This window comes from Lepisosteus platostomus, chromosome 6, assembly GCF_059453375.1.
Source record: "Lepisosteus platostomus isolate fLepPlt1 chromosome 6, fLepPlt1.hap1, whole genome shotgun sequence".
In the NCBI taxonomy this organism is placed as follows: domain Eukaryota; kingdom Metazoa; phylum Chordata; class Actinopteri; order Semionotiformes; family Lepisosteidae; genus Lepisosteus; species Lepisosteus platostomus.
The window spans coordinates 56,308,770-56,336,025 of record NC_142616.1 but is presented as its reverse complement, the minus strand read 5'-3'; the positions used below and the strand labels follow the sequence as shown (position 1 = coordinate 56,336,025).

At 36.5% G+C, this 27,256-nt stretch overlaps 1 protein-coding gene across 1 annotated transcript; it reads right to left on the bottom strand.

Annotated features, from left to right (window-relative positions):
• Window positions 1–286: 286 nt before the first annotated feature.
• sumf1 (sulfatase modifying factor 1) lies at window positions 287–27,244 on the bottom strand. Its single transcript, XM_088636456.1, has 9 exons — window positions 26,287–27,244; window positions 24,841–25,014; window positions 24,077–24,151; window positions 15,121–15,203; window positions 14,303–14,425; window positions 12,450–12,564; window positions 10,563–10,676; window positions 6,096–6,155; window positions 287–2,098 (listed from the first exon to the last, which is right to left on the bottom strand). Exons 1-9 carry the CDS (start codon window positions 26,575–26,577, stop codon window positions 1,997–1,999), a joined length of 1,137 nt encoding a protein of 378 aa, XP_088492582.1. The 5' UTR covers window positions 26,578–27,244; the 3' UTR covers window positions 287–1,996.
• Window positions 27,245–27,256: the final 12 nt, after the last annotated feature.

The window sequence follows — 27,256 nt, the reverse complement described above, 5'->3', positions numbered from 1 at the left end:
CATGATTATTCATAAAAAACAATCAGCTTTCAGACTAAGCGGCATTTCACTTTGGTGAGGATTCCAATTATCGTATTATTATTTGAATGCCCTGAAAAACACCAGTGGACCATTATTACTTCCACAGGCTTTACCTTCACTGCCACAGACCCATTTCCTTTTGTATGCAAGGTCTTCATTCTTAACCTAACTGTGCTTAATTTAACAACCGGGAGAGTACAACAGCAACAAAAAAGAAACTCACACCACTTAATAAACAAAATGTTCTTTGACAGTAACAACAATACATTTGTTCAGGTTTAATTACTCTGAAACCTCACATGTTGATGTCACTCTTCAGAAGCTTGGAAAATGAGAACACCACCACAGAAATAATACATTTCATAGATCTATGAACAACAGCTTGTCGGATTTACACTAATTACTTGCATCTCCCTCCACAGGGTTTATTAAACATGTGGCATAGACTATTTAATTAGTTTCCACTAAATGTAATATCCAAGGAAAACCTTTATGGAGAGAGCTTGAATTCAGGCCAGACAAATTCACAGCCAGTTATTTGTCCCCTATCCCTTAAGATGCTCTCCAGGAGCACCCCCATCAGGTGACAAAAGGCATTGCTCAACTACACACCCACACAAACTAACATTTCAGGAGGCTACATAATATTTCACAATAAGAGGAAAAAGATCCCTTACCACCGAACAGCCATTAGTGGAACACAAAATAACTACATTTGTGTGTAATTTCTGGACATCATTATTTAATGGAATTAAAGGTTTACACAGACAGAATATGCTTTTGAGGTCCAAAAATTAATCACCTCTCTCAACCTGTATTCAGTATTATTACCGTTATCACAAAATGGTTCCACATTTAGTACCAAAATATAGGAAGGTCTCCAAAATCCAAAATTATCCATATAATTGTAAGACTCTTTCACTGCAAATGAAGTTCCCAAGACAGAAGTGTGAAGGAATTTGTATTTTTGGGGACATCTTCTGCTCTGATCATCAGCTGAGGAACAAATATCGGCACAGTCATGTTAAAAAATATCCCGCATAAACTCATCTTCCAAGGAATGCTCTTAAGTCACGTCACAATCATCTACAACAATCTTCAATCCTCAATGAAAAGAGATCATTTAATTAAGCTTCCTGCTTAATCGTTAATATGCAAGCTCTACTAATCTTTATAAATAAGTGATGTAGAGTGACCAATAAAATATACTGGATTGAGACCCAAAGCTGGAGACCACTGCCTTAGATGACACATGAAGACTGCTATATATTTTCGCTATGTAAATACAATGAAACTTTCACAGAACAGAAGCAGATAGAGGAAAAATAAATACAGAACAAACGCTGTAAAGACATTTTTGTATGAAGAACTACACAATCATATTATTTTCAGAGAGTTTTGAAACTCAAGGCACAAGTCAAGCAAGAAAGAAGGACAAGGAAAATAAATAATTTATTTGCAGAAAGATTTTTCAGGAAATTTTGCAAAATGCTTTAAAAGCAATCCTGAAAATACACACTGGCATTGTTTTGACTTCTGCAGTATAGTCTTGTCCAGTATAATGAGGGTGGCTTATCTGCATTGCTCACATTAAATCCAGAGGGCCATCTACAGTGTGAAAAGATCCCCTCTGCCCACCTTTATAAGCATTTCTGCTTGGCTATTGATCCATACATACATTTGGTCACAAATACACCCCAGTGGACAAAATGTCCTTGCACTGGAGCTGTGGACCCAAGTGTGATTAGATTGTTTCAACTGTTAGTTAGGATAACCATAAAGTTATTCCTTTCAACATAGAAATCTTCTGTGGATTGAAGGTCCATCTAATGCATTGATGCTCCTCAGGATACCCATTATGAAAGGTGCTCTACACTATTCTTGTGTTTTATATTTAGGGTTCTTGCCTCTTCTTAGCCCGTGTAGCAAAGCAAGGCAGTGTGATTCCCCGAGAGAGTCATGTCTCCACTTCTCCTCATGGAAGCTTCTCTGAGGCACAGCGAAAGCCCAAGTTGGAGGCAGAACTGTCAGGGGTGTTCTGGCTACGAGCAGCACATCGGTATCTGTAACAATAGGACTGAACACAAAGACAATGCTTTCTGTTAGGAGAACATGGGACATACTCGTAATGCACACAAACCTGCCAACACTCGGTGCATGCAATGCAAAAGCATGCAATGTGCAGTTTATACTTTATGTGTAAACATCTGGAAGGTTTGATAGTGCTCACAAAGAGGCTTTGTCAGATGTGTTAAAACGATATAATGAAGTCCAGGCATTTTATTCCATAGCATGGATCATATTATATAATATTGCGGTGTGCCTTCATCTGATAATCTAAAAAATGATCTAGAAATCAGTTATTGGAACAAATTTCATGCTCATTATTCACTTACTAAGCACTATATTATGTACATTTCTTTAATTTGAGAAAACTTTTGCTATTCATTAACATTATCAATTTCTCATGCCATTAAGTAAAAGCAAAACTATACAACTAAGCAGGTTTACATTCCGAGTGGCCTCTAACTCTAATTAATAGATATTCATTTTTGAAAAATTCTTTCTATATTGTGGCATTAAAAATACAACTAATGAGTATTAGAACAAATAGTATTTGTTGTCTTTTTAATGCCACTTAGAATATTTCATTCCAATCCCAAATACAGCAATAAGTAGGACAAGGCTCAATATAATCTTCACACACGTTTTAAGACACTGTACTTTTTATCCATTTACAAACATACAACTACCAGTACATAAAGTTTTTTCCTGACAACAGTATGCTAGTGAAATTATGAAACAGAAAAGAAGAAACGCCCTTCCTCAAGGGCTGTTTGATAGAAAAGGTGTTACTGACAAGCTTTGTTTTTATGAAACTACCCACAACTACTCCTCTCCCAAACTTTCTTGTGAATTTGCTCACAGACTCCATTTTCAAAACCTCCCCTATTTTTGGAATCATTTCCACATATTAAAAACCTACTGAATTTATAGTATCAATATTTAAGATCAATGCAAACTGAACCATTTTAGAATGTGTGTTATTTATGAATAAGCTTGCCCTTTTACCATAGCAACCAGGCTGAATAAGTAATGGGCTGTTAGGAGCTGTCAGCTGGGAGGAAGAGCCCTCTGTACATTGTTTAGCAAATGAGACTCCCAGGACAGTCACCTAGCAACCCTTCTGTCACCTCACAGGGTGCTCAATTCCTGCTCATTATTTCACGTTTATGGCCTAGAAAGAGCTCAAAATGAGAAACAAAAAGAGAAAAGTCAGATTCTGAAGAGATGTGGAGATTATAGACATAATAATGTAATCTATACCAGGAAGCTCATATGCCCAATTGCGACTCAAGTCTCACAGAGGAGCGAAATGAAGCCATCAGCAGATGAATATGACAGTTCTTTTTGGGCACACAATTAGCCAGGTGAAATAGACACACTCTTTTTTTATTATGATTTCAAGTTTTGGAACTTTTCAGCACTATATTTTATGATGTCAAAAGCTGCCTATACCCAAGTAATTTTTGGTATTAATTCAAATATCCTTTAGACAAAACAGACTGCCACTAAAGAAATCCCCAATTATATTACCTCAGTAATATCTCAGTTAATATGATTTTTTAATCAAAATAAACATAACTCATGGGTTACTTCTTTGCTAACAAGCTGAAAAAACTTGTTTGTCATTGGTCATTATGGATTCTGCTGAATTAAAAAAGAATATTACATTCTATTTCTGTACTTTCCTGGGCTTTCTGAGCACCAAGAGATTTTCTCATCCTCACCCCCCCCCCCACCCCCCCCAAAAAAAAGAGAACAGATTACACTGACCCAGATACCAATCTGAATTTCAATAAGAACTGCTATTTCTGTCCATCTCAAGGTTAAACTCTGAGGGATTGAAAACTGGTTTTCTCAAAAGAAACATATTTTAGAGGAACTTAGTTAATTTTTTAAAAAGGGGAGGGCAGAATCAAGAAATGTACCTTTTGAATTCAAAGTTTTTTTTTTCAAATTAACAGAAGATGTACAAACTAGAGCATTTGATAATAATCAATCATAATTCTAAAATTATAGTATGTACACTTTTATTCCAATTACAGAAAAAACAGCTAGAGGCTCTTCAGCTTAGATTGGACAACTATGTTCCTATTGCTAACTTTTTCTGATAAAGTTTAATAATTCATTACATACAAAGACTTCTATGACTAACCTCATATAGGTTAATCATAAATTCTGATGCTTAATTTAAATAGCAGGATGGGTTACAGAACGCACTACAATACTAGTACAATACAATGAATTTTTCTCCCTTATTTTTCGATTATTGCTACTTGAACTTTATTTCCAAGATTTGAAGCGTTGTTGACTACTAATATTACAGATAAACACTGTGTATGAATAAAGCTTTTGACAGACCTTATTTTAGCTACAGTAGGTCTGGTTGAGCTACATTTGTGCTTACAGTTTTTGTTAAACAGATTTGGAGCTGTAAGAAAACAATGCCTCTTTGCCTTCACCTAAAAACAAATACACTGGAGCTGCTATTTTTGTGAGCTCAGTATGTCCATATTTACTTGTGTAAGAGCTATGATAAATGTGTCCTTGTAGAAGGACACCTGCTGACAGTGGGTTCTGTTAGAGTACAAGGGGCAAGACAAATAAAGGAGAGCCTGGGGATGATTCTTTCAACACAGGACAAAAACAAATATGGCTGTTTAGAGCGACCAGACTCTTTATTTGTAACCATTTTCAAGTTTTTACATCCTTTTTCATTTTCTTATTAATTAAAATGTTCTTCTGCCTTGACCTTCACCGCAACTAGCAGCTTGACGTGGATGAAAACTGCTAGGAATGCTCAGGGTGCATTCCTGAGCATGCACCACAAAATTATCCTTATAGAGATGAAGCTCCTGTTTATTTCAAAATAGAAAATAACTCACTTGCAAGATCCTAATCTTCTAAAAAAAAGCTCTCTTCTAGTAAAATAAAATTGTCAGGAACCACATTTAAATTCTATTTCTTAGTGTTTCTCTGCTGCAGGCTACACACAACTTGAAAGATACTGTACATTTGTCCCCCACTTAATAAGGATTTATTGATGGGAAAATATTTTCTAATGAATAAAATATACAGCACCAGGAAAAAGAGGGTCAGACAGCTTGCAGTCTTTTTCTCATGAAAATGGAACAGAGCCCCTGGGAATGTGTACCAATTCACTGAAGAAAATCCAGTCCAAGTTCAGTGTCACTGGAACCTGTTCAGGTGCCTTTTACTGTATGCACTAGCATTAGAAGCAATCATTTGGAGTGCATGCACAGCTCTCTGTAGTCCATCAAACTCTAAAGACTAAAATTGTTATTATTGAACCTTTTCAAAGGAAGATGGATGTGTACTGTTATACTGATGGGAAGCCAGTTTCATTATCTGGGTATGTAGCTAGAAAAAATGTTACATCACAGACTGGAGAGCCCATTAAGAATTATAGTGTGTCTTGAAACAATACGAGGCATCAATGGATTAAAATACAATACATTTCAGAGATCAAAAGAGTTTCTTAAAGAATTCTTAGTGTGATTCAACATTCATTCTCCCCTACCATGGCTTTGTTCCTTTAAATGTAATACCCACAAAGGAAAACACATTTTAAAAAGCTAGAATAGTGCTGCTAATTTGTGCAATTCAAAAGCAGAGCAGCAATATACAGTATCCTGAGAGGCATTAAAAATGCAATCAATGCAATTTGTTTCAATTTTTAATACCTCTCAGGATATCTCCAAACATGTATTTTGTCTGTAAACTTTTATGGTACTGATATCTTGGATATTGGTACCATGTCAGTTATTTCAAATGCACACACTGAAATAATGGTTTAAAATAATCAATGAACAAACAATGAAGTTAAAATTGACTCAGTATTGCTCAGTAGTGCAAGGGGAGTAAACACACACATATTTATGGTTCTAAAACACCATCAGCTAGACCTTGTTCTTTCAATCACATCTCACTAGGTTTATCATTTTGACATATTAATTATCTATTGAGGTAGAGACTGCTTAGAAATCTACCTTGTGACACATGTAGGATCCTCCTTTCTTCACTTTGTCCTTTCCTGTAGTTGGTCCTTTCTGAAATAAAGTCAACAATCATATTTTTAAAAATTGGGCTATGAATTTTTTTTTTTTTTTATGGCCGCAACAGAATATTGTTTTCCGCCTGTGTGAAATAGCTGGCATTTTCACTCCAAAAGAGCCATGATTTTAGAGTGATAGAGTGGGGATGTTTTCTATTTTAAAAAAAGACACTGGCAATCCTTTGTAACTTTATGTACATGAAATCCACAGATTGTGTTGCTCATAAAAAGGAAGTTATGTTTAAGAAAAACATGCTTAAATTACCTGATTTTCTTTTCTCCTTCAAAGGGAATAGGTAGTTTAATATTGATCACTGAAAATTATTTAGCAGCCCTAAGTAAGACGACTTCTTTTTAATAAGCAAAACAAACCTAATGCTTTGGTAAGGCCGAATGGGCATATCGAACTCAACCTTCTTTGGAACAGCCAAAAGTTAATTCCACACTGGAAAGTATAAAGATGAAACACTGTTTTTCGGCTGTTGAGCCTTCTTCAGATTTCCCAAAATACTACTATGCTATTCAATGTTTACACTGCATGTTAAAAATTGAGTAATGTTAGAGGCTGAGCAATTGAGAGCCTAGGGTTTGATCAGATTAAAGGCAAAGGACCTTAATGTAACTCTACTGTTTTGGCTCTCTGGGTAACCACAAAATACAAAGGACCGACCACTTCCTATGCCTTCCTGCTTCTATCAGAGAGAAGGCTCAAATATCACTCATGTCTGATTCAGCTACAGCATTCATACCCTGGAGAACTTCCATTCTTTTAACTTCTGCCCCTTTTAAACACATTGCAAGTTTGTACTACTACTTTTCAATCTTGTCCCCACAAAACAAAGTTTCATTATTGTCTTCAATGATGTCATCATTGATATCTGAGATATTTCTGAATGTTACTCAGTAGACAAGATTGTCCAAAATGGGGGCAGGCAGTGCATGTTTTGTTTCTAGTTTAATTAAACTCGTGCCGTACAAAACAATGTTGGAAAACATAATTCTTCAAAAAAAAACACTGTGAACATTCTGTACTCTTTCCATTTAGTTCAAAGTTTTAGCCTAGAAAAATGTCTTAGACCTGTCTGTATTAAACAAGCTGCAAACATTCAATGGTTACAAAATTAACCCTGTTAAATAGCACCAGTAGTACTAAATGGATATTCTTATGAAAGGGGAGTACTGTGTGCCGGTTGTAATTTCTTCTCATTAGCCACGAACCTTTTGGATCACTGTCACCTTCTGGCACATTTCACGTATTTTATGGCAGAAAACAAATGGATTTCAATAGCAAGGATTACAAGTGTCTAAAATTATAACACTTAAAAAACAAAAGCATCCTGGAAAAAAGTTTAAAGTTATTGCTTTTGTCCAGTTATTAAAAATAGCTCTTAGTCACCCTCTATTGGATTGTGAGGATGCAGCTTTAGATCCGTGGAACTAACTGAAGTTGCTCACACTGTTGCTGGAGCAGTTTGTATTTTTGGACACCTAGAAAACAGTTCTGATGGTTGACGCGTGATTTTCCTACCGAGTCTGATAGCCATTTTTATTCTAAGTGAGTTTTTCTCAATTATTTAAAACTGCTTCAGATGGGTACATTTTACTGTACATGTTTTCTCAACTTGTCTATAAAAATCACTTTGCTTTTTATAGACGCCTTTGTAATTCATGCAAATTTATTAGGCTTGATTGTAGTAACATTATCTGACCTGAGCTTTACCTTTCTGTCAGCATTAAATTGAAAATCATGATGATTTGACAAACCTAAGTGACAAAGTGCCTCTCTATAATCAAAACACTGAGGTTCAAACCTCGGTTATATCACCTATTGATTCCCCAAATGGCAGTAAACAATGTACAGAGTATTACTAGGATAGGACTGTGATTAACTGGCCAGGACTCTCTTAACTTCAGGAACTAGGAGAAGTCTCCTGAAGACTGATCCTTTAAATGTTGACTTGAACAAATGTTGAGAATTCCCAGTATGGCTGTCACAGAGGACTCTGAGTTGTGTTAAACCAGTCTTAAAAACAATCAATACATATTTTTTACTTCTATCTTCTCTGAAAGATTTAAGAAAAAAGTTACAATAAAATGAAATAAAGCATCTAAATTCAGCTTTTAGAGTTCACTAGATATTGAAAACTGGCAGGTACATTTGATGAATGGTCAGATACATAAACAAGTAGGTATCAATGGACTACATTTCCTTTACCTTCAGAATAAGCCAATATGTGCTATTGTTTTATTATTGAGAAATGCTTAATACACAACAAAATCACAAAAGATTAATTTCCTTCATAATAATGCTTACCCCCGTTTTAATATAACATTGTTGACGACTTTGTTGTGCAGTTTGTAATCAAACGTTTAAAGTGCCTTTTTAAGCCCAATTTGTTTTTCACTTCACAGTAAACGAGTAAATTACTTCAGCTAGGAAAAGTGCTATTTTCATTATCCAGACCTAATGAACCTCATCTTATAACTTGAATTGAACTTTGAATTGGTCACCTGGCAACCATCTGGTGATTTGGCATGGTCTTGCCTAATTAGGATACCAACTGTGTCAGTAGTACTAATTTGGTGTGTAATGTGCAAGTAATTTCAGTGGCTTCACATTAAAGTAACATTAAACTTAAACCCATTCCCTCTTTCATTACTATAAATATACCCAGAATTAATTATTATTCATTAAAGGTGTCCACAAAAGTGCATGCATTTTCTTGTATTAAACCCTTAGAAATACTTTGAACATCTAGATATACTTATTAAAGAAATATTTCTTAATAAAAATAGGGTGCATAAGTACATCACGGAAATTAAATTTGTAAAAGTTTGACTTAGTTATAATGCATAGCTATTTTTCATTTATTAAACATCTTTCCTAGAATTTCTTTTGAAAATGTAGAAGCAGAAGTGTATGCAGAAGTTCATTAGTTTGAGTGCCATAACACCTAGGTTTTTTCAAGAAGCAATTTACCTAATATTACTTATTTTCATCTTGAACCTAGGTCCCATTTTACTAAATAAATTAACAGAGTGCTTTAGCTTCTAATAAAATAAGGAAGAATAGCCAATGAGAGAAGGAGTATACCATGCCACACCACAGCCCTGTCTCTTTATGTCTTAAAAAGGACTTGTCTATGTTGGAAACAAAGCTAAGCAAACTAATATCCCTAAAAAAAAGAAGAAGAGTTATCTTTTTATTGCTGCAGTATTTCTTGTTGCCAAAAATAATTTTTGAACAATGAAAAACAAGAGAACAAAGATGTCTGTGGTGTGCTTTTGATCTGGGGCCTTTTAAATGAGGACTACAGCAAGGACTACAAGAGGAAGCAAGACAGCAGTCTGATAACATCCTACAAAGCATATAGCACAATCTACAGTATCATCTATAATTTGATAACATTCAATGCATTATTTAAAATGTTTATGATAATACTAGGGTGGCAAGGTGGCACAGTGGTTAGCATTGATGCCTCGCAGCCTGGGGCCCTGGGGGTAAATTGTGGACCTGTGGCGCTATCTGCGTGGAGTCTGTATGTTCTCCCTATGTTTACGTGAGTTTCCTCTGGATCCTCTGGTCTCCTCCCATAGTCAGTAGACAACCCTGCTGCTAGGTTAACTGGCCTCTGGAAAAATTGACCAATTACTCCTCAGTCCACAATCAGCACAATGTGAAAATTGTCGTTTCTTGTAGATATTAATGTTCCATTCCTGTTTACCTGAATCACTGCTATAACCACAAACAAAACAGAAACAGGCCGATGAGAGAGAGAAATACAACTGAGAAAGTGGCAAAAGAAAATGTCCTGGTTAAGCAATTAATTCTTTCATGACTGAAAGAAACATAATTGATCACACTAGTGCCACTAGTACTCTTTGTTGCATTTAGTAAAGCTGGTTTGTATTCAAGTTGCTTTTTAATCTTTATGGCACCGAGATGTAAAGAACAGAGGTAATGCATCTGAGGAATTTCTTTAATTTCTTTAAAAATTCAGCATTAATCTATCATTCATAATTTATAACCTGCCTCTGTTTTTAATATCTAAATCCAAAGGATTGCAGTTAGCACTTTCACTATTGCTGTGGCTGCTTGCTCTGTACTTGTAATGTTCAGATTCTTAATATTCAAGGAATCGTTAAGTTCAGCTCCTACTCTTTCCTTTGTGTCATTAACACCTGCATCTGCACACTGAACGGGACTAGAAATACAAATCAATTATGAAGTGCTGCATTAGTTAAATCACCGAAAAATCTTTCACTATTCTTATTTAGCAATGATGCCTCTTGCCTTACAAATGAGAGGAGAAGAGTATGAATCTGGATTTGTTTAGATCAATGAAATCAAATCACCCCCCCCCCCTTAGTTGTTCTAATAAATTTTAAGCGTGATACTTACAGGGTTGTGAACCTCATCAGTGGTGTGGTGTACACTCCACCAATCTGCAGTCCATTCCCATGCATTCCCCACAATGTTGTACAGACCATACCCATTGGCAGGAAATGAAGTCACCTGCAGTATATGGAAGGAAGATCATTTGGTTTAGTGCATGGTGGAGAATCGCTTCTACATTTCATCCTATATCTGGCTGCCCTGTCCCTGTCAGTTTGTTTCTTTATATGAACCACCATTCTAAAACAATTTCAGATACTTTTGTGTGACAAAAGATGACAGAGAAATGTGAGCACTGGTGAAAACCCCACTCAGAATTGTTTTTTTATACAATTGTGACTTTTGCAATTAATGGAGTGATCTTTGCTCGTGATGCATCAATTATTTCTCCCATTTCTCACTTAGCTCTTTTTGGTCTCGCGCATCATTAAGTTTGACACGAATTGCAGGAAACGTAACGGACGCTTTCCCAGTGTAATGCGGTGAAAACCGGAATCACTGATTTTTCCATCTGTGTTTTGCCATTGCCATATGCTCTCCTTGCTGAGTCAGGACTCATTTGTTTATTGCACGGTAATATGCTCACATTTGCCGGTGCAGTAAAAATAACAGTTATGCTGAAAAACATGCACAAAGTTCATTGTGAAACAAATGACCTTTGATGATAAAGAAAGTGCCAGTTTTTGTTCCAGAAACAAGACTGAAATATGTTAATTGTATTGATGCCTGATATTTTAACGTATAATTTGCATAGGTTAACTGACTTAATTAACAAAATCTATGGACTTGTTTCTATTAAAATACATTTGAAATAATTTGTTCTAATCATTTGTAACCTTTTTTTACAAATAATTTAAAATTATTTGTAATTTGAAAACAATATAAACCACAAACAAGTCTTCTTTGGCACCAGTGTGAGTTCACTGTTTTGTAAAGTAGTTTTAAGCATTATAATTACTACAGACATGGTGGAGTTTGACAGGCAAAAGGCAATGCAATCTGCATAGATTTAACTACAGGCAGGGATTTGGAAAGCAGATAACTTGTAGTTTGTACAGGCATGCTGTGCTGCTCAGAACTGATAAAAAAACAGCAAACAAATTTGTATGAGAAGGCACAGTCTTCACAATCCCACAGAGGCTCATAGCCACCACTTTGAAGCGTTTGCTTAAGGTAATTGAGCACACAGATGTTTTAATGGATCTTTTCTGTACCTGACAGCAGTACAAGACAGGTTATCAGAAATGAGAGATTTCAAAGACATGTATTTATATTGAAAATGTGTTTGTGTGTATGCTGTTAAAAGCTTATAAATAGTCACAGAAAAAATCCAAAATCCAGTATATGGCATACATCTGAAAATGTATCATTCTCACATTTTCAGTGTTGTGTGATTTTCTAACTAGTTAGAACATCAAAATGACTCTTTAACATCTCCTACAGAATCCCAAACCAATACTTTAATTTCAGAAGTTTTCTCAGAAATTCCACTTCCTAATAGTTCTACTTTAAAACACATACTGAAACCGGATCCATGTGAATCCATGTAATATCACCTCTTCATTCCTCTTTTCATCGTGGGATCTCAACTTGTACTCATTTATTATCGCAAATCTGCACACTATCATCAAACTTTTCCAATTTTTTTTTAAGCAATCTTTTACAAATATGTTGGCTGTTATAATACGAAACACCTCAACAAATTCTAAAACCACTGCTCAGGCACAAATCATACTACTGTGTGCGTGAGCGCTTGTGTGTTCCGAAATCGGCAGACATTGCTGCTAAGACTCCCTCATCTTCAAGAGCTCATTTCCCACTATTCTGAGATCTTCGGATTTAAGGAACCCTAAAAAGCAAAGTCAGGCTAAATCTTTTAGTATGTGCGCTCACCGGTGAAGTTTTGACGTATCCGTCTTCCCCTGTGTTGTGAACTGGGAATTCACCTTGCCAAAGGTTGGCATAATGCTGTCCCTTCGGAAGTAGCTTATTTCCCCATGGGTACAGTCTACAAAAAAAGCAAAAAAAAAAGACAATAGGAAAGAAAACGATGGGGTGTAGAAGACGAATTGTCAAAACTGTGACTAATTTTAGCAGCGCACAAAGGGTTTAATAATTATATTGCCTTTGGGGTCGTTAAGGCAATTATCCGCTTTATTATCGGTTATTTTTAGTGTAGTTAAGTTTGTACCCCAGGGGTTGAGGCTCTTTAGTAAAGAGCCTATTTCTGAAAAGAAAAAGAAAAACAGAAAATCTGAAGAGCTAATTCATCACATCAACACGAGCATTCAAATATATACCAGTAAGGCTGTTTTCTTTGTTGTTAACCGAGATAACAACAAGGGGTAGGACTCTCCAGCCTTCTTAGATTTTATGAGTAGTGCAGAAAGGTTCCCTTTGATGTAATCCAGATCCGTGGTGCCAGAAAAATAATGAGGATTTAAGTGTATATCTGGTGGTACTGAAACTTGAATGGCTGAGGTAGAATTGGAAGTTTATGACATTGGATGTTGGTATAAAACAATGGGGGTTGCACTTTGGCAAATACAAATTAAAAATAGAATATTTTGCAATGTTATGTAATAAGGATTCAATTAATCTCTGGAAAATGGAAAATCCATCTCACTGCTACATTTTTTTTTAAAAAAAGTGCTCTTCTGTCTCCAGACCGCTGACCTTTCATTTACTACAAAACGGTTATCAATAGGCAATTTTGTTTCGCTTCACCTGTCAGTTCTGTTTTCACATTTCCTCCAGCCCAAATGCAAATAGACATAGAGAGCAGTAATAAGGAAACTGGCATAAGGGAAAGGAGACATTAAATCGGGCTTATCTGAGAAGAGCCTAATAAAAAAAATCAGACATTGCACTGTGGAAGAATGACAAACCAATTTAAAATGGAAATCTCTTGACCCGCTGATTTACTGGAACTTACATACAATTGTTTTTTTTTTTTATTCACTCTTTAAAGCAGGGATGTACAGTATGACCAATGAAAATTATTTATTGAGCCACTGCAATGTAATAACACGACACTGGAACAAAAGTTTTATCTCTTAGTGTTCTCTCCAAGCAGCAGTTTATCCGATGAAAGTGCTTAGCTGTTACAATATGAGTTTAATCAGGTTTCTATTTCAGATGCCCCACCTAACAGCCTTGCAGGAGAATCCTACTGTTTAGTATACAGTTACATACATATAAAGTACACAGAGCCCTCTTTGTGATAGGAGGCTTCTTTGTGGAAACAAGATTTATGTCATCTCCTTGACTGTAGTCAGATACAAAGACCTAGTGAATGACTTTTTGGGATTTTTTTTTGCGAGGCTATAGAGGGAAATCAAACTAGACTGCCTCTTAGTGCCGTGCGGATTTGAAGAAGCCACGAAAAAAAGAGGGGGAAGACTTTGAAACCTATGGAAATATTAGCATTTCCATATTAAAATGACCATTAGAAAAAACATGTTCTGCCACAGTTAATGCCATACCCACAAATATTAGCATATTGCATAAATGTCACTGTCTGGGACTGCATCGTAGACAAGGTCGAGATACCAGACAATAATCTGTTTCCAACTGCTCCAGTTTGTAATCAGAGTTTTGTTACACTATTACCTATGCACCAGGATTGGTACTTTTGATAGGCGTCTTTGTACATAGGGTCCATGCCCTAAAATCGCCCTATCCAATTGAGAAGAGGGCACTCCCTCCACGATGTCCATGCAAACAGATGGTTTGTAATAGTGTACCTGTTCTCCAGCCCTCCGCGACAGGCAAACTCCCATTCAGCTTCTGTCGGTAGGCGCTTCTTAGCCCAGGAGCAGTAGGCCATGGCATCATTCCAGGACACATGCAAAACAGGGTGGTTAAGTCTGTAACAGAGGAAGCCGGATGAATGTGACACAATGCACTGTTATTGCTCAGTTATCTGACAAAACGGAGAGTAATGCTTACGGGTGGCAAATGTTCTGATCATACAGGGGATTTATATTTCTTTCAGTTCTGGAACTCATAGTACTTTTTTAGGTATTTACTATTTTCAAAAGATTCAATTTGTTTTTGTTCTGTTTTCAAATGACTGTTTTTTTTTAGATGATTGGCTCTCCCCTCCCAATTCTTAAAGTCAGCTTGAGGCGGTTTAAAAAGTGGTTTCCTCAGCTCTCTGAATGCAATTTAATTGGTGCTGGTGTCTCATAACTGTCTCTAAGGCAAGATGCACTAACAAAAACCCTGCAAGAATTCATGTTAGCAATACAACATCCCTCAGGTCAGAACAGAACTCGCACTCTTGTAAATCAAACAGGGAACTAAATTCAACCCCCTAAAATGAATATGCAAATTGTTTATCAGATGTTAACATTTGTTTGGTCAGTGACTTCCTAGCAACTTCAGCACTCTCACCAGAGCAGTTGCTAAGAGGTATGTTAGATGCAGAATAAAAAGAGACAGTGTGTAGTGGAGACAGTGTGTGAGAGAAAAACGCTATTATTGTAGTTTTCCTGTGCCCACACCTTTAATTAGGCTTCGGAACTAGTGTACTGTATGTGGCTATGGTGCACTTTCCTACCTATCTGATATGTTGGAGTCAGGTCCTTCAGGATGCCTCCAAGTGGCCCCTTTCACTGGCAACCACCAGGGAGCAGCTGCAACCTTTAAAAGACAGAAAACAGAAAAGAGGCCATTTCTGAGACTGCGGCATAACTGCAACAGTGCCCTTGCCCCCCTCACGCTGGACACACCGACTGAAGCCACAATCCATAAAATCCCCTCATTTCAAGAGCATTTCAAGGACAGGGAGGAAAATCCTTCAAAATGTAATGTTAAGAAACCCTGTGAAAAGGTTTTAATTACCTTGCAGAGCTGTTTGGTCTGCAACTGGTAATGTAATTAGAATAAACGTGAGTGCTAAATAAATCACCAGGTCATCAATACAAAGAAATCTTTATCCCCGAGCAACGTAAGCAGTAATTGTGATGTCCGTCCATCGATGTCGATGAAAACCACGACTATCAAGAGATTATTAAGATTGATTTAAATGTGTCCTGACGTGGTTGTTGAGTCCAATCTGGAAGTCTCTACCACAAATACGGTATGTAAGACCAGTAATTACACACATGATGACTGCTCAATCCAGTTCAAAATTTGTTTTGCAGACGGTTTGCACACCAGTCTTGTGAGCTTGTTATACGGAAGAGAATACTGTCCTGGGAACCACTGTCTGTTTTGTTCCAGGCGAGGTATTAACACATGCCAAAGAACTTCAATTTTCTATTGCAGCAGGTTTCCATATTCCTTTTCTGGTTTTCAAAAGCTCAAATTGCATTTGAAATTGGTATAAACCTTGTACGGATTTTTGAGTTTCAGATCCCCTGATTTGTGTTTATTGCCTGAAACATAACCCAGCTGGACACCTGCAGACAGGAGAAATGCTTATTGTAGGAGTGCCGGGTTCATAGCTTTTCTCTCCAGTGTCTGATTATCAGTAATTAAGAACTATTTTGGCACAAATAATGGAGCGAGATCTTAAAGAATTTGAGGAGAGACATCTTGCAGGTCTGTAAATTGAGGCTGTTGGAAACAATGCCTCAAACATATTTTTATAATAAGGACTGAGTGCAGAGACTGGTAAACAAAAAGCCTAACCTGGGAACCACTGTTCTAAATTTCACCCATCCACTCATTTTCTAACCTCTTCATCCAAATAAGGTTCACGGGGGAGCCAGAGCTGGAGCCTATCCCGACAAACAACAGGCACAAGGCAGGATACACCACGCAGAGCGAAAATTCAGACACACATACAGGCATGCACACACTCACACCTAGGGCCAATTTTCCCAGATGCCACTTAACCTACTAGTATGCCTTTGGACTGTGGGAGGAAACTGCTGCACCCAGAGAAAATCCACACAAAAACAGGAAGAACATACAAACTCCACACAGATAGCATTCCATGTCCACAATTGAACCCAGGGCGCCAGCATTGTGAGGCAGCAAAGCTAACCCATGTGAATCCTGCTGGATTAGAGCATCACATACCTTTTACATAACAGAACTGAAAAGACATAACAAACCAAAATGAACTTGGATAGATACCAAGATCAGACTTCAAACCAAAGATTAAAGACTGAAATCATACAAATTCCTGAACACTGTTCCCAGGTTGAACAGTTCCTCATCAAACAAAACTAAAAAAAAAATTCAAATTCCTCCTTCCTTATTTGTCAGCTCGTGATGTATGCATTATTAATGGATGCAAGCTTGTTGAGCAGCGTCTTCGTGCCTGTTAATGTCATGTTTCCAGTGACTTAGTTCTCTGTTCCTACTGGAATGCTAGGTCTCCTACTCTGTGACTGTTTGAAATTCCTGACCCTACCATGTTTATGCAGTCTGTCTACACATTGGAGTTACTAAATGGCTTCTCCCTTTACCAGCTATTTTCAGCTCTTATCTCCAGAGTTACCTCTGTCTGTTTCAGTTCAGCCATATGAGGAATGATTTCATTTTCCCCACAATGCAAAAATTGGGACAATTCCATCGCTTGTGGTCTTGCTAGGCCCTTCCAGCCCGAAGAAAGAAGAGCACTCTAAACTGATAACATGGTCCAACCAATGTATGTTTTTAATGCTCCTCCCATAAAATCGCCAATTACCCACTTATTTTTAATTATTTAAAGATCAATTTTATTTAATTACTGTATTTGCTTAGAGACTAACTTGATTCAAACCAATTAGAAGAAGCTGAAGAGCAGGCAAAAAAAAATCCATCTCAGTACATATAACATATATAACAGTAAAAACATGTTTAAATTGTATATTTACAATCAGTATTCGGGTCACATTATAGGACAAGACTGTAAGCTAGAATGGATTGGAGAGAAAGCCACAGTTTATGCAAAGCACCACTGTCCTCTTCAGAGAAAACATACATTTCCTCATCATATTCAAATGTATGTCATGCAGTGCACAATGCACAAGCAAGACCCCATTTAGAATACCGTGTTCAATGTTGGTCACCACTGGCAATGCTCTGAAATCAGTTCAGAAAAGAGCAACCTGGTGCAGGTTTGTCTTTCCTGAAATTAATCTCTTTAGTCCTCACCAGAGGAGGGGACCTAATTCAAGTATTTAAAATCTTCACAGACACTTACGAAGTTAAATCTATGGACTTCTTTAAGAACACAGAGGACACAAATGGACATTTTGCATTTTTCTACTACTTTCAATGTTTTTTCTTCTTTAAGGCAGAAATATTTTTTTTGTGATTAAGTACACAACTTTAGCTTTTTTTTAATTAAAACATTAATACTAATGGTTCTGTACTTGGGATTTCAAAAAGTAAACTCCTGGCTTAATGGACATGAAGAGAGGAACACGATGTTAATAATGAGGAAAACATGACAATGAGTCTGGTGCTGTTATAGTAAAAAATACTAGCAGAGGTTTTGAATCAATTGTCGATTCTCATTTATATACATATATTAAAAACTCCTTATTGTATCCAAGATATACAAGACTTTTTTTGCACAGAAGTATAAATGTAATCCATAGACATGCCAGCGAGCTTTCCTAAGAATGCACTACTTATTTTAGAGAAAGATCTAGTTCAGCCTGAAAAAACAGCACACACGAGCATCGCATTCAACTGCTGGTCCTCAACCAGGATGTATTCTAGGTACTTCACATTGTGGTTTTGATTAAAATAAAAGTCGCACTAAAAAGACCAAGAGAAGAACTGTAAAGCCCATCAATCTGTAAATGTTGAATCTAAAAACACGGCTGTGATTAAAAAAGCATTACAAACAGTGCAGTAAGAAATTACGCTGTCACCATCAATTGTAATATATAACGTTAATTACTCTGATATGCTACTATAGCTATTTTACAAATGCTAATTTACAGGTACATTTCAAAGACACCTACAAAATTTGTCAGAGCACAATAGAATAGGTCTCAAAACCATGGCACAGCATCCTTAACATGGTTGTCACAATGCTTTACATTTGTAATTTATGGCACAAGGTTAAATCTCATTCTCCATAGACATTCATTTTATTATGGAGTGCTTTTTTATTTGCATTCTGATAGCACTGATTTGTAATTCAATTTGTAATCATCTGTATTGTATTGTATTGTAAATTAGCTACAAGATGCCTATCAAGACAGAAAATGTCTCATGGCCTCACTCACTGGAGACATTTTGTGGATTCAGCATTAAGCTGACCATTCTCGACCTGCTAGTTACTTTCTACAGTATATAGTGTAATATATTTAATTACACTTTCTCCAATGCGCCGGCAGGTTGGATTTTGTGCTAACATACACTATAATGTACTGCAGCAAAAAAATAAAACAGATAACGCTGCTGTGCATTGTCAAACGGAAAAGATGGCATATTTGAGACAGCACTGTAGTCTTCCCAATATGCTGAGAAGTAGGTCACAGCCAAAAGAGTGTGCTGGTTTGTGATGTGCAAGCCTCATCACTGACCTCATCTCAGATACTGCTGCTGTTCTGCCAGTCACTATTTCTTGCAGGCCCTTCTGCTCCTGGTACTGTATTTTAAACCATAGGCAACGGTATATTCTGGAATATTAAAAAGCCGAAGCTTCATGAATTACTGCTAGTGAATGCTTCAATAAACATAGCCTAGGTATTCTAATTAAAAGGAGATTATTGATATTTCTTGCCACGACTGAACTGTGACATTTTGTGCATCCTGTGAGGGTTTCTTAGACACTGAACACCTGCCCATAGGATTTCACTGCATGAATCTGTAATTGAAGGCCTAACAACTTCATTTCTGTAAAAGGGTAAAAAAATCATAAATGCATTTGCACACCTATATCACTTGAAACTGCTTAGTGCTGAAAACATGAGGCACAAAGAAAAATATATCTCCTTCTGATAAATGAGTGTGAAATGTGGATTTTTTTCAGAATCTAAAGGCTGCTGCACCTGTTGAAGGCATTCAATTATGAATGCTTAATTAAAATTAATATCAAATCTATGCGGTTCCACTAAGGGTACTGACTGTAAAGTGTTTTTCCAGCTGAATTACCTTTTCACCCTCATATTGCTTTTGGTCTACCCAGTGAAGATTTGAAAAGATTGACAGTCTTTTATTTGTTCAGTTTCTTGACTTTCTGTCATGAAGCTCCATTGTTCTTTTCTTCATATCCTTTCTTAGGGCACTTAAATTAGTGGTTTGATTTTATTCATCATCTGACATTCATTTCCAGTTTAATACCTCAATGAATAAGAGCAAAAGCCAAGGCATTCTACATTAAAATTTTGAGAGTTTAAATAAACAGATCAATTAGAGATGGAACAAGAAGTTTTATAGGTCTTTTTACGTTTACATCAACTAAGAGCCAACATGGGTTGATGGAAAATTTGATGCACTTCCAGCTGAGTTGTGTAATGTAGATACTGCCAAGATTGGATATGTTGGGCGACTTTTTTTTAGAAAACACTTGCTGTCCATTTTAAGGCTTAGCCTTGAAAAAATGGATTAGAGTATAAATCTCTTTTTTTTTTGGAAGCAGTGCCAAAGTAATTGTTTATAAAAGAACTCTTATAATACATGATCTAAAAAGTGTGATAAAGAAAACTTAACACACTGTATGGGTTGTACTGAAGCCCCACTGAACTTAAAGGCTTTTCTTAGGACAGCAAGGAGGTGGCACTTAATCTGTAGAACAGATATGATGTTAGCAATCACAAGTCAAGAAAAGCCTAGAAGCTTACTGTTTTATGCATGTCTCAGTGTCAAGCACGCACTGCAGTATTCATGCCAAAAACAACTTTATCCAAATTCTGCCCCCTCTTCAATCTCCATAGTAACTGACTGTGTTGATGCTGCACCATCTGTAAGAGATTACATACTGATATGCATGCTAGCACATTACTTTAAGCCACACCATTACATTAAGAACAAAGTCTTCTACCTCTGTAAAACATGCTGGTATTTTCTGAAAATATTCAAATTTACAGAGAAGTTGTAACAACTATGAGCCAATATAATCAAATGTATGTCAAATGTACTGCGTAAAGCACAGTGAACTCCAATACAGATTTTACAGTATAACTTCACCTGGTTGCTGATTGCGATTTTGAGTGTCATAGTGAAACAAACCTCCAACTGCTCTGGAGCACGTTAATGCCATAAAAGACATATTACAAAATTAAATGGAGTATACTTACGTGTATATAATAAATACCAAAAATTATGGACATCCTCAACTTGAGAATTAGTTTTTCAACACACTAGAGTGACTTTGGAAAAAAATGAAGGTACGTTGGGTGTTGTAGTAATGATGACGATGACCACAATAGTTGCTTTTATAGTATGTGCAAAATACATACTTTTCAATATTAATTAAATCCTACCTTTATTTGAAATATATGGCAAAAAAATGCACTTTAATGGAAAATAACTCTCTGCATTGTGGGAAAAAAAAATACAAATCCAACTGGACTCTTATTCATAACGGACTAAGGTTCAGATCAAAGTGTATAGAAGCACATATTGAAAAAGTCAACAATAATTCTGCCCAATAATACAAAATGTGCATCCTTTGGTCCTGATGCCCATGTTAGAACACATTGATTCCAAAATACACTGGGTTATTTTATTCAAAAACTGGGCTTATGTTGCAAAGAAGTTGAAGCTTGATCATGAATGAACTTTCCTGTAGCATTTGAACACGTAATAGGTGTATTCCATGCTGAAAAGAGAAGAAAAAAAACACAACGTTTCTGCTGTGGAGCCTTCTTCGGGTGTAAGGTGCCTTTGCAGCCATGCATGCTAACGCAGCTACCCACCTGAACTACTTTCCTGTAGTATATTGACCTGAAGAACACTAAACTTTACTGGGGAAGACTATAAAATAGAGGAAGGATGAAGGGGACGTGAAATCAGTGTAATTGATTTGAAGAGCATTAAACTCTTCTTTGTCCTAACTGTGACCCCAGATAAAGCATTTGATATTTGATAACACTCAAAACCAAGAGGTGTAAAACTGTACAGCAAACTGAAGAGTAGTCATTTGTATTTTTTTTATTTTATATAATTGATATTTCCTCTAATAATATTCCTTCTGAAAATATTTGGACAACTTCTAACAAAAAGCTGCTAATATGTAATTCCTTATCTTCAGATTAAAAGTTACCTTATTCACTACAAATATTTTTCTTGTGTTTTAGTCTTAAATAACTGTACAGAAAACCTCTTATTGAAGGAACAGTAAGAAGACTAAAGCATAACAAACTAGTAAAAAAGTAAATCACCCATGTGCAGAAAACGATCTTATTTAATCAAAGCAATTGACCATTAAGATAACCTCTTGAACTTTTGTGGTACCATGGGAAACTCACTAAACCATAACAATATCATCACTACAACCTTCCCAAAGAAAAATATAATGTGCAAAGGGAATTTAACAAACAAACTTCAAAGCAACAGCTGCAGTGATTGAAGTCAATGGTTCTTCCACATTTGCATTTCAATACCTCACCATTAAAAATCTGCAGCACTCAGTCGTGGAACTAATGCCGGCTTTTTCTGGAATGTTGCAAAACGGGATCCATTCATGCTAATTTTACCTCAGTTTCCCTCACCTCTCTAACGATTTGCAACTCTGCAATCAACATATGAATGAAGCCTATTTACAGCACTAAGCAGTTCCTGGTGACAAGACGATAAATAACACGCCTGTCTGTGTCTAAGCCTTTATGAATTCTCAGTGTTGTGAAAGCATTTGAACATTGCAACTTATTTAAGGTCACGATGTTTATTAGAAAATCTGGATTTTTTAACAAATCTATCAATGAGGGCAGCGATTATAATCTTTAAAGAACTGATCTAGAGATCATTATATCTAAAAATATAATAGTCTGCCAGAATAATGATAGCAATAGAAAACAATAAAACTATGGGTAATACAATTAAAAAGGAATACATTCAAGATGTTCTCAAATCAAATTCACTTTCGCAAAAATATACATTTGGGGTTATATATTCTTTGATTGAAACGTATTTAACTCAAAGTTGTCCAATATACAGTGTACTGTATACTATAATGTATACAATACACAGCATAAATATTTAAAGAAATATTCACTTTTCACTATTGGTTGTATGTATATCTTTATTTATACCTCACACCTGAAAAAGGCTCCACGGCCGAAATGTTGTGTTTTCTTTCTTCTTTTTTTCAGCATGGAATAAACCTATTACTTGCTCCTGTACTGTATATCTTTAGTATGTTCCTATGCTAATAACCTCTCACATTCTGTTACCTATGGACAACGTCTTTAACTGAAAACTGAATATAATGACATGCAAATAACACTTCCATTAGGAAAGGCTGGATTCATACAAAGCATTTCTCTTAAACTTATTTTGGATGATGGATAAATAAAGACAATAATAAAATATCCTTCAAACTTCAGACTGACGGGACTGTCAAATATGTAAAGAGAGATTGCTTAAATAGGTTAATTAATGCCTAACTTACTTAAGGGGAAATACAAGTGAAAATGCAATTAAAATAAACTTGAACAATGAGCCAATTTAACTTTGTCAAATCTTTATAAGGGAATTAACCTATTTTGTTACTTGGAGATCAACAGAACAAGATGGCTTTGTAGAGACACATTTACAGAGACACCACTGTACAAGTTACCATTGCTTCTGTTACTTGTTTGATGTTTTAAGTATTGGTTATATCTACTTTACTGTCCTGGACACACTGAGTGTCAGTAACTCATGGTGTCACTTGTTGTGAAAGTTAGGTGAATGTAATAAGTAAATAAAACATTAATAAATAAGTAGTGCTGGGATAAAGAAGCTTGCATGAAATGTTGGAAAACGATCAAAAATGTCCAGAGTTATTTCTGTCCCCTCTTTGTAGGTCACTGAATTCCCAAAGGCACTGAAACAGAATTTGTATATGTAAAAAGCATTTGACAGTGCATTTACTAATTTACTCATTTTATTTAACAAAAATATAACCAGAAGAGGTCTGGTACCAGATTGAAATGGTTAATAAAACCTCATAAGAGTGAATCTGGCTTTGGTATTGTGGAACACTTTGCTTTCTTGGAGACATCACAAGAAATGATTTTGTGTTCCACTCCTCATTTAAATATCTGCAATCTTGAAAGGGTATAATGAACTATCTGTAGTGTATTTCATAAGCCTTTGATGTCTTAGTAACATGGACCTAAATTCCTCAGATCTGATCTTGAACTTCAACAAAGAGGTAACATTTTCATTAAGAAATTATACTCCTGTTCAGAAAATTAGATACTGCATGCTGAGATCCAAGAAACCACCTAAAATATTTACTCCCCATGAACCGAGGGTGAAATGTGGAATGATGACCTTATGTATCTTCATGCATGAATTCCAGTTTAACCACGGTTGTATTTTTAATAAGAAAACATATTCTTCTTAAAATTACAGTAATCATGCAAATGATAATCACACACGTTTGAAAATTCAAGAAGTAGAACACTTACTGCTTGTGAGATTTGCGTCTTTACTTGTTTGCTCAATAAACCTTCATACACAAATGAGTCCCCGAACTTTTCTGCCTGAGAAAAAAAAACATTTAAGAAATATATCTTGCACACTTGCAAACAAATTTCACAGCTTATACAAATCAATAGTTTCAGCTGTCCTCAAACAGGAATCGTTTTGAGGCTCGGAGATATCAACTAATTGACTCCCAGTTGTATCTCAAAAACTGAAAACGCACCTAGATTTTCATGCTCAGTTAACTTTTAGGGGTAGCTTGGTGGTACAGTAGATGCTATTGCTGCATCAAAGTGCTGGGGCCCTGGATTCAAATCCAGACTTGGGATGCGAGTTTATATCTGTTCCTAGTGTTTCGTGTGGGTTTCCTTCAGGTTTCCTCCCACAGCCTAAAAACATACTGGCCAGTAAGGCTTCTGGGGAAATTGGCCCTGGTGTGAGTGTGTGTCTGCCCCGCAATTGACTAGAGACCCGTTCTTCCTTGTGCCCATTGCTTGCTGGGATAGACTCTGGCACCCCCATGACTCTAAATTAGAATACGTGGCTAGAACATGAATGGATAGGCGGTTCCCTAATTTTCTGGGGCTTAAAAACAAAAGATGGATGAACTTTTAGCAACACTGTATAATTGGTATGAAAACATGTGGAGGCTACTGTATACAGACTCTGTTTCCATGGCAGGCTATATTTCAATTGAAAAAAAACATTTAATTCCTTCATGGCATCCATGGCAGGGGAGAGACCTTACGTCTGTCACATAGCCGGTGGCGTTGACAAAGTTTTCAAACTCCAAGTTGCTGACTTCATAGACATCCATGTAGAACTGCTGAATGTGCACTGTGCGTGCTGGGCCTTCCCCGTCCTGAGGTATTGCGGGCTCATCTGTTCCCATTGTGAACTTCCCCGCTGGGATCAGCACCATCTAGAGCAAAGAGAGCGAGTACTGAAATAAGACAGCCCCGTGATTACAACATGTAAATAATGGGAAGACAAAAAAAATGCGCTGCACTCGAATAGCCCTTGTCACGGACACTGCATTGATTTCTGTTCGGATATTGAGACTAAGATCTAAGTATCAGGAAGACTGACAGCTTCAAACCCTACATGCCGGAGAGTGATATTCCCTGGGGAAAAAAAAAAGAAATGGTTTGCTTAAAAGAATCACTTGTCTTGTCAATTATGACATGGTGGTGTGGTAGCAAACGCTACTGCTTCACATATCACTAGCGTGCCGAGATCCATTCCAGCTTTGAGGTCTGTCTAGATGGAGTTTTTCCCCATATTCATGTGAGTTTCCCCTGAATGCTCCAGTTTCCCCCCAGCACCCAGCTCCTCTAAATTGTGTCTTTAGTTTCGGGGACTTCATAGGAGTGACGTTGTTGCCAGTGCAACCAGTACTGTCTATAAAAATTTAAATAGAACCAAATCAGCACAATGTGCTAAATCCTCTCCTCCTATTTGTTACATTTCTGATGTTTGGATTGCATCTATTATCCATCATACAGTAGTCATAACTTCCAGTATGATGCACGTAGCTCATCATGCGTGTGTTCTGGATGACTGGATAGACCCAAATGTTTAAACTCAAACTGTCATTTTGTGAAAAATCCCAGCATTTCACAAGTACATTGAGTGAGTTAATCTGTTGTTTTAATTCAGTTTAAGCACTACAACACCTAAAAGACTGCACAACATTGACCACAGCTCCATAATCAGAATACCGGCAGACATTTACTTGAGATGTCACGGTCTCATGAACTGAAAACAGTTTTTTTTTTTCCAGTGAACATTAGATAACAATAAAAAAAAACTTTCACAGGTATAGTGCTGGCATTGATACAACTATTCAAGACCCCAGACACCTTGTTTTTAAAAACGTTGTATTACAGCAGATTCGCTGTATTTGGTTTCTGTTATATGACGTTTTGTATGTATGTGACGTTGCATACTTTCACTTTTAACCACTATACACCATAGGTGAGATGAAAATCTTAGGCCGTAGTGCAATAGGATTTAACCGTGAGTTTGCAAGCCTCTTTATAGCAAAACAAAGTTCAAATGAAGTAAACAGGACATCACACTTAGATGCATGTCTGATAAATTAAACCAATGTTAAACGTTACACAATTCCAAACGCAACTTTCTGTCCCAAACTTTATCTAACATCGCGTGATGTTTAGGTAATCGATCACACCTTGTTATGAATGGCTGCAGCTTTTGCATTAACCTCATTTTGCGCCTTCTCTTCGTTTGCTTCTTTGCCGTATTTGGCACTTGCTTGTTCAGACAACGAAGAGAGACTTTCTGTGTCCGCAGTCTCAACTTCTCTGTTCAAAGATTGACATCCACAGCTTCGACCCGCCGAATTAGAGGAAGAAAGCTGTTCCGCTCTCGTTGTCGCTGATCTCTCTTCGTCTGCTCCATTGGCGTGAGATGCAAAGAAAATATTTATTGAGAAAAAAACCAAAGCGGAGAAGGCTAACATCGTTACAACTTCCTCAGTCCCGCAGTCTCAGACTTAATCATTTCTTTGTGTGTGCAGCCATAGTTGTTTAGCGTCACATGACTAGTCAGCTGACTTTTTGTGTCCGTTCAGCATTGTTTTAATCAAAAAAGCAAAGGCATTGAAAAATCAGTTCTATATTTTGGGTTCCTCCCTTTCGTGTGAACACAGTATAAAGCGATGTAACACCATTTAAAAAATAAAACACTAAGATGGCAATCTTAATGCCTGAGGTCCCAGCTAAGTGCTGTTGCTGAAGTTGTCTTCTCACTGAATTCTTCTTCCGACTGAACTTGACAGCAAAACTGAAGCTGCTTACGCGACTTGTAAAATATACTATTAAACTTGGAAAAATTAGGTTTCATATGAAACTAAAGGATTGCCTTCAAGCAGCTTGCATGCTAATAGTTAAGATTACCCAGTTTAAAATTTAAGATACATTTTTCGATTGGTTGGTTTCGAATACTTCGGAATAATATCGAGGAAGACGCATATATTCAAAATACCAAATAATTTTGTTAATATATGATAATTTGGTGTAATGTCGGATAATTTTAGTCCGTTTTGCAATTCTGAAATGAACGAAAAGAGCACGACAAAATAAGTTCACTTCTTTCATCTAAAACTACATACACTATTCAAGTACCTTTACTTTAACTCC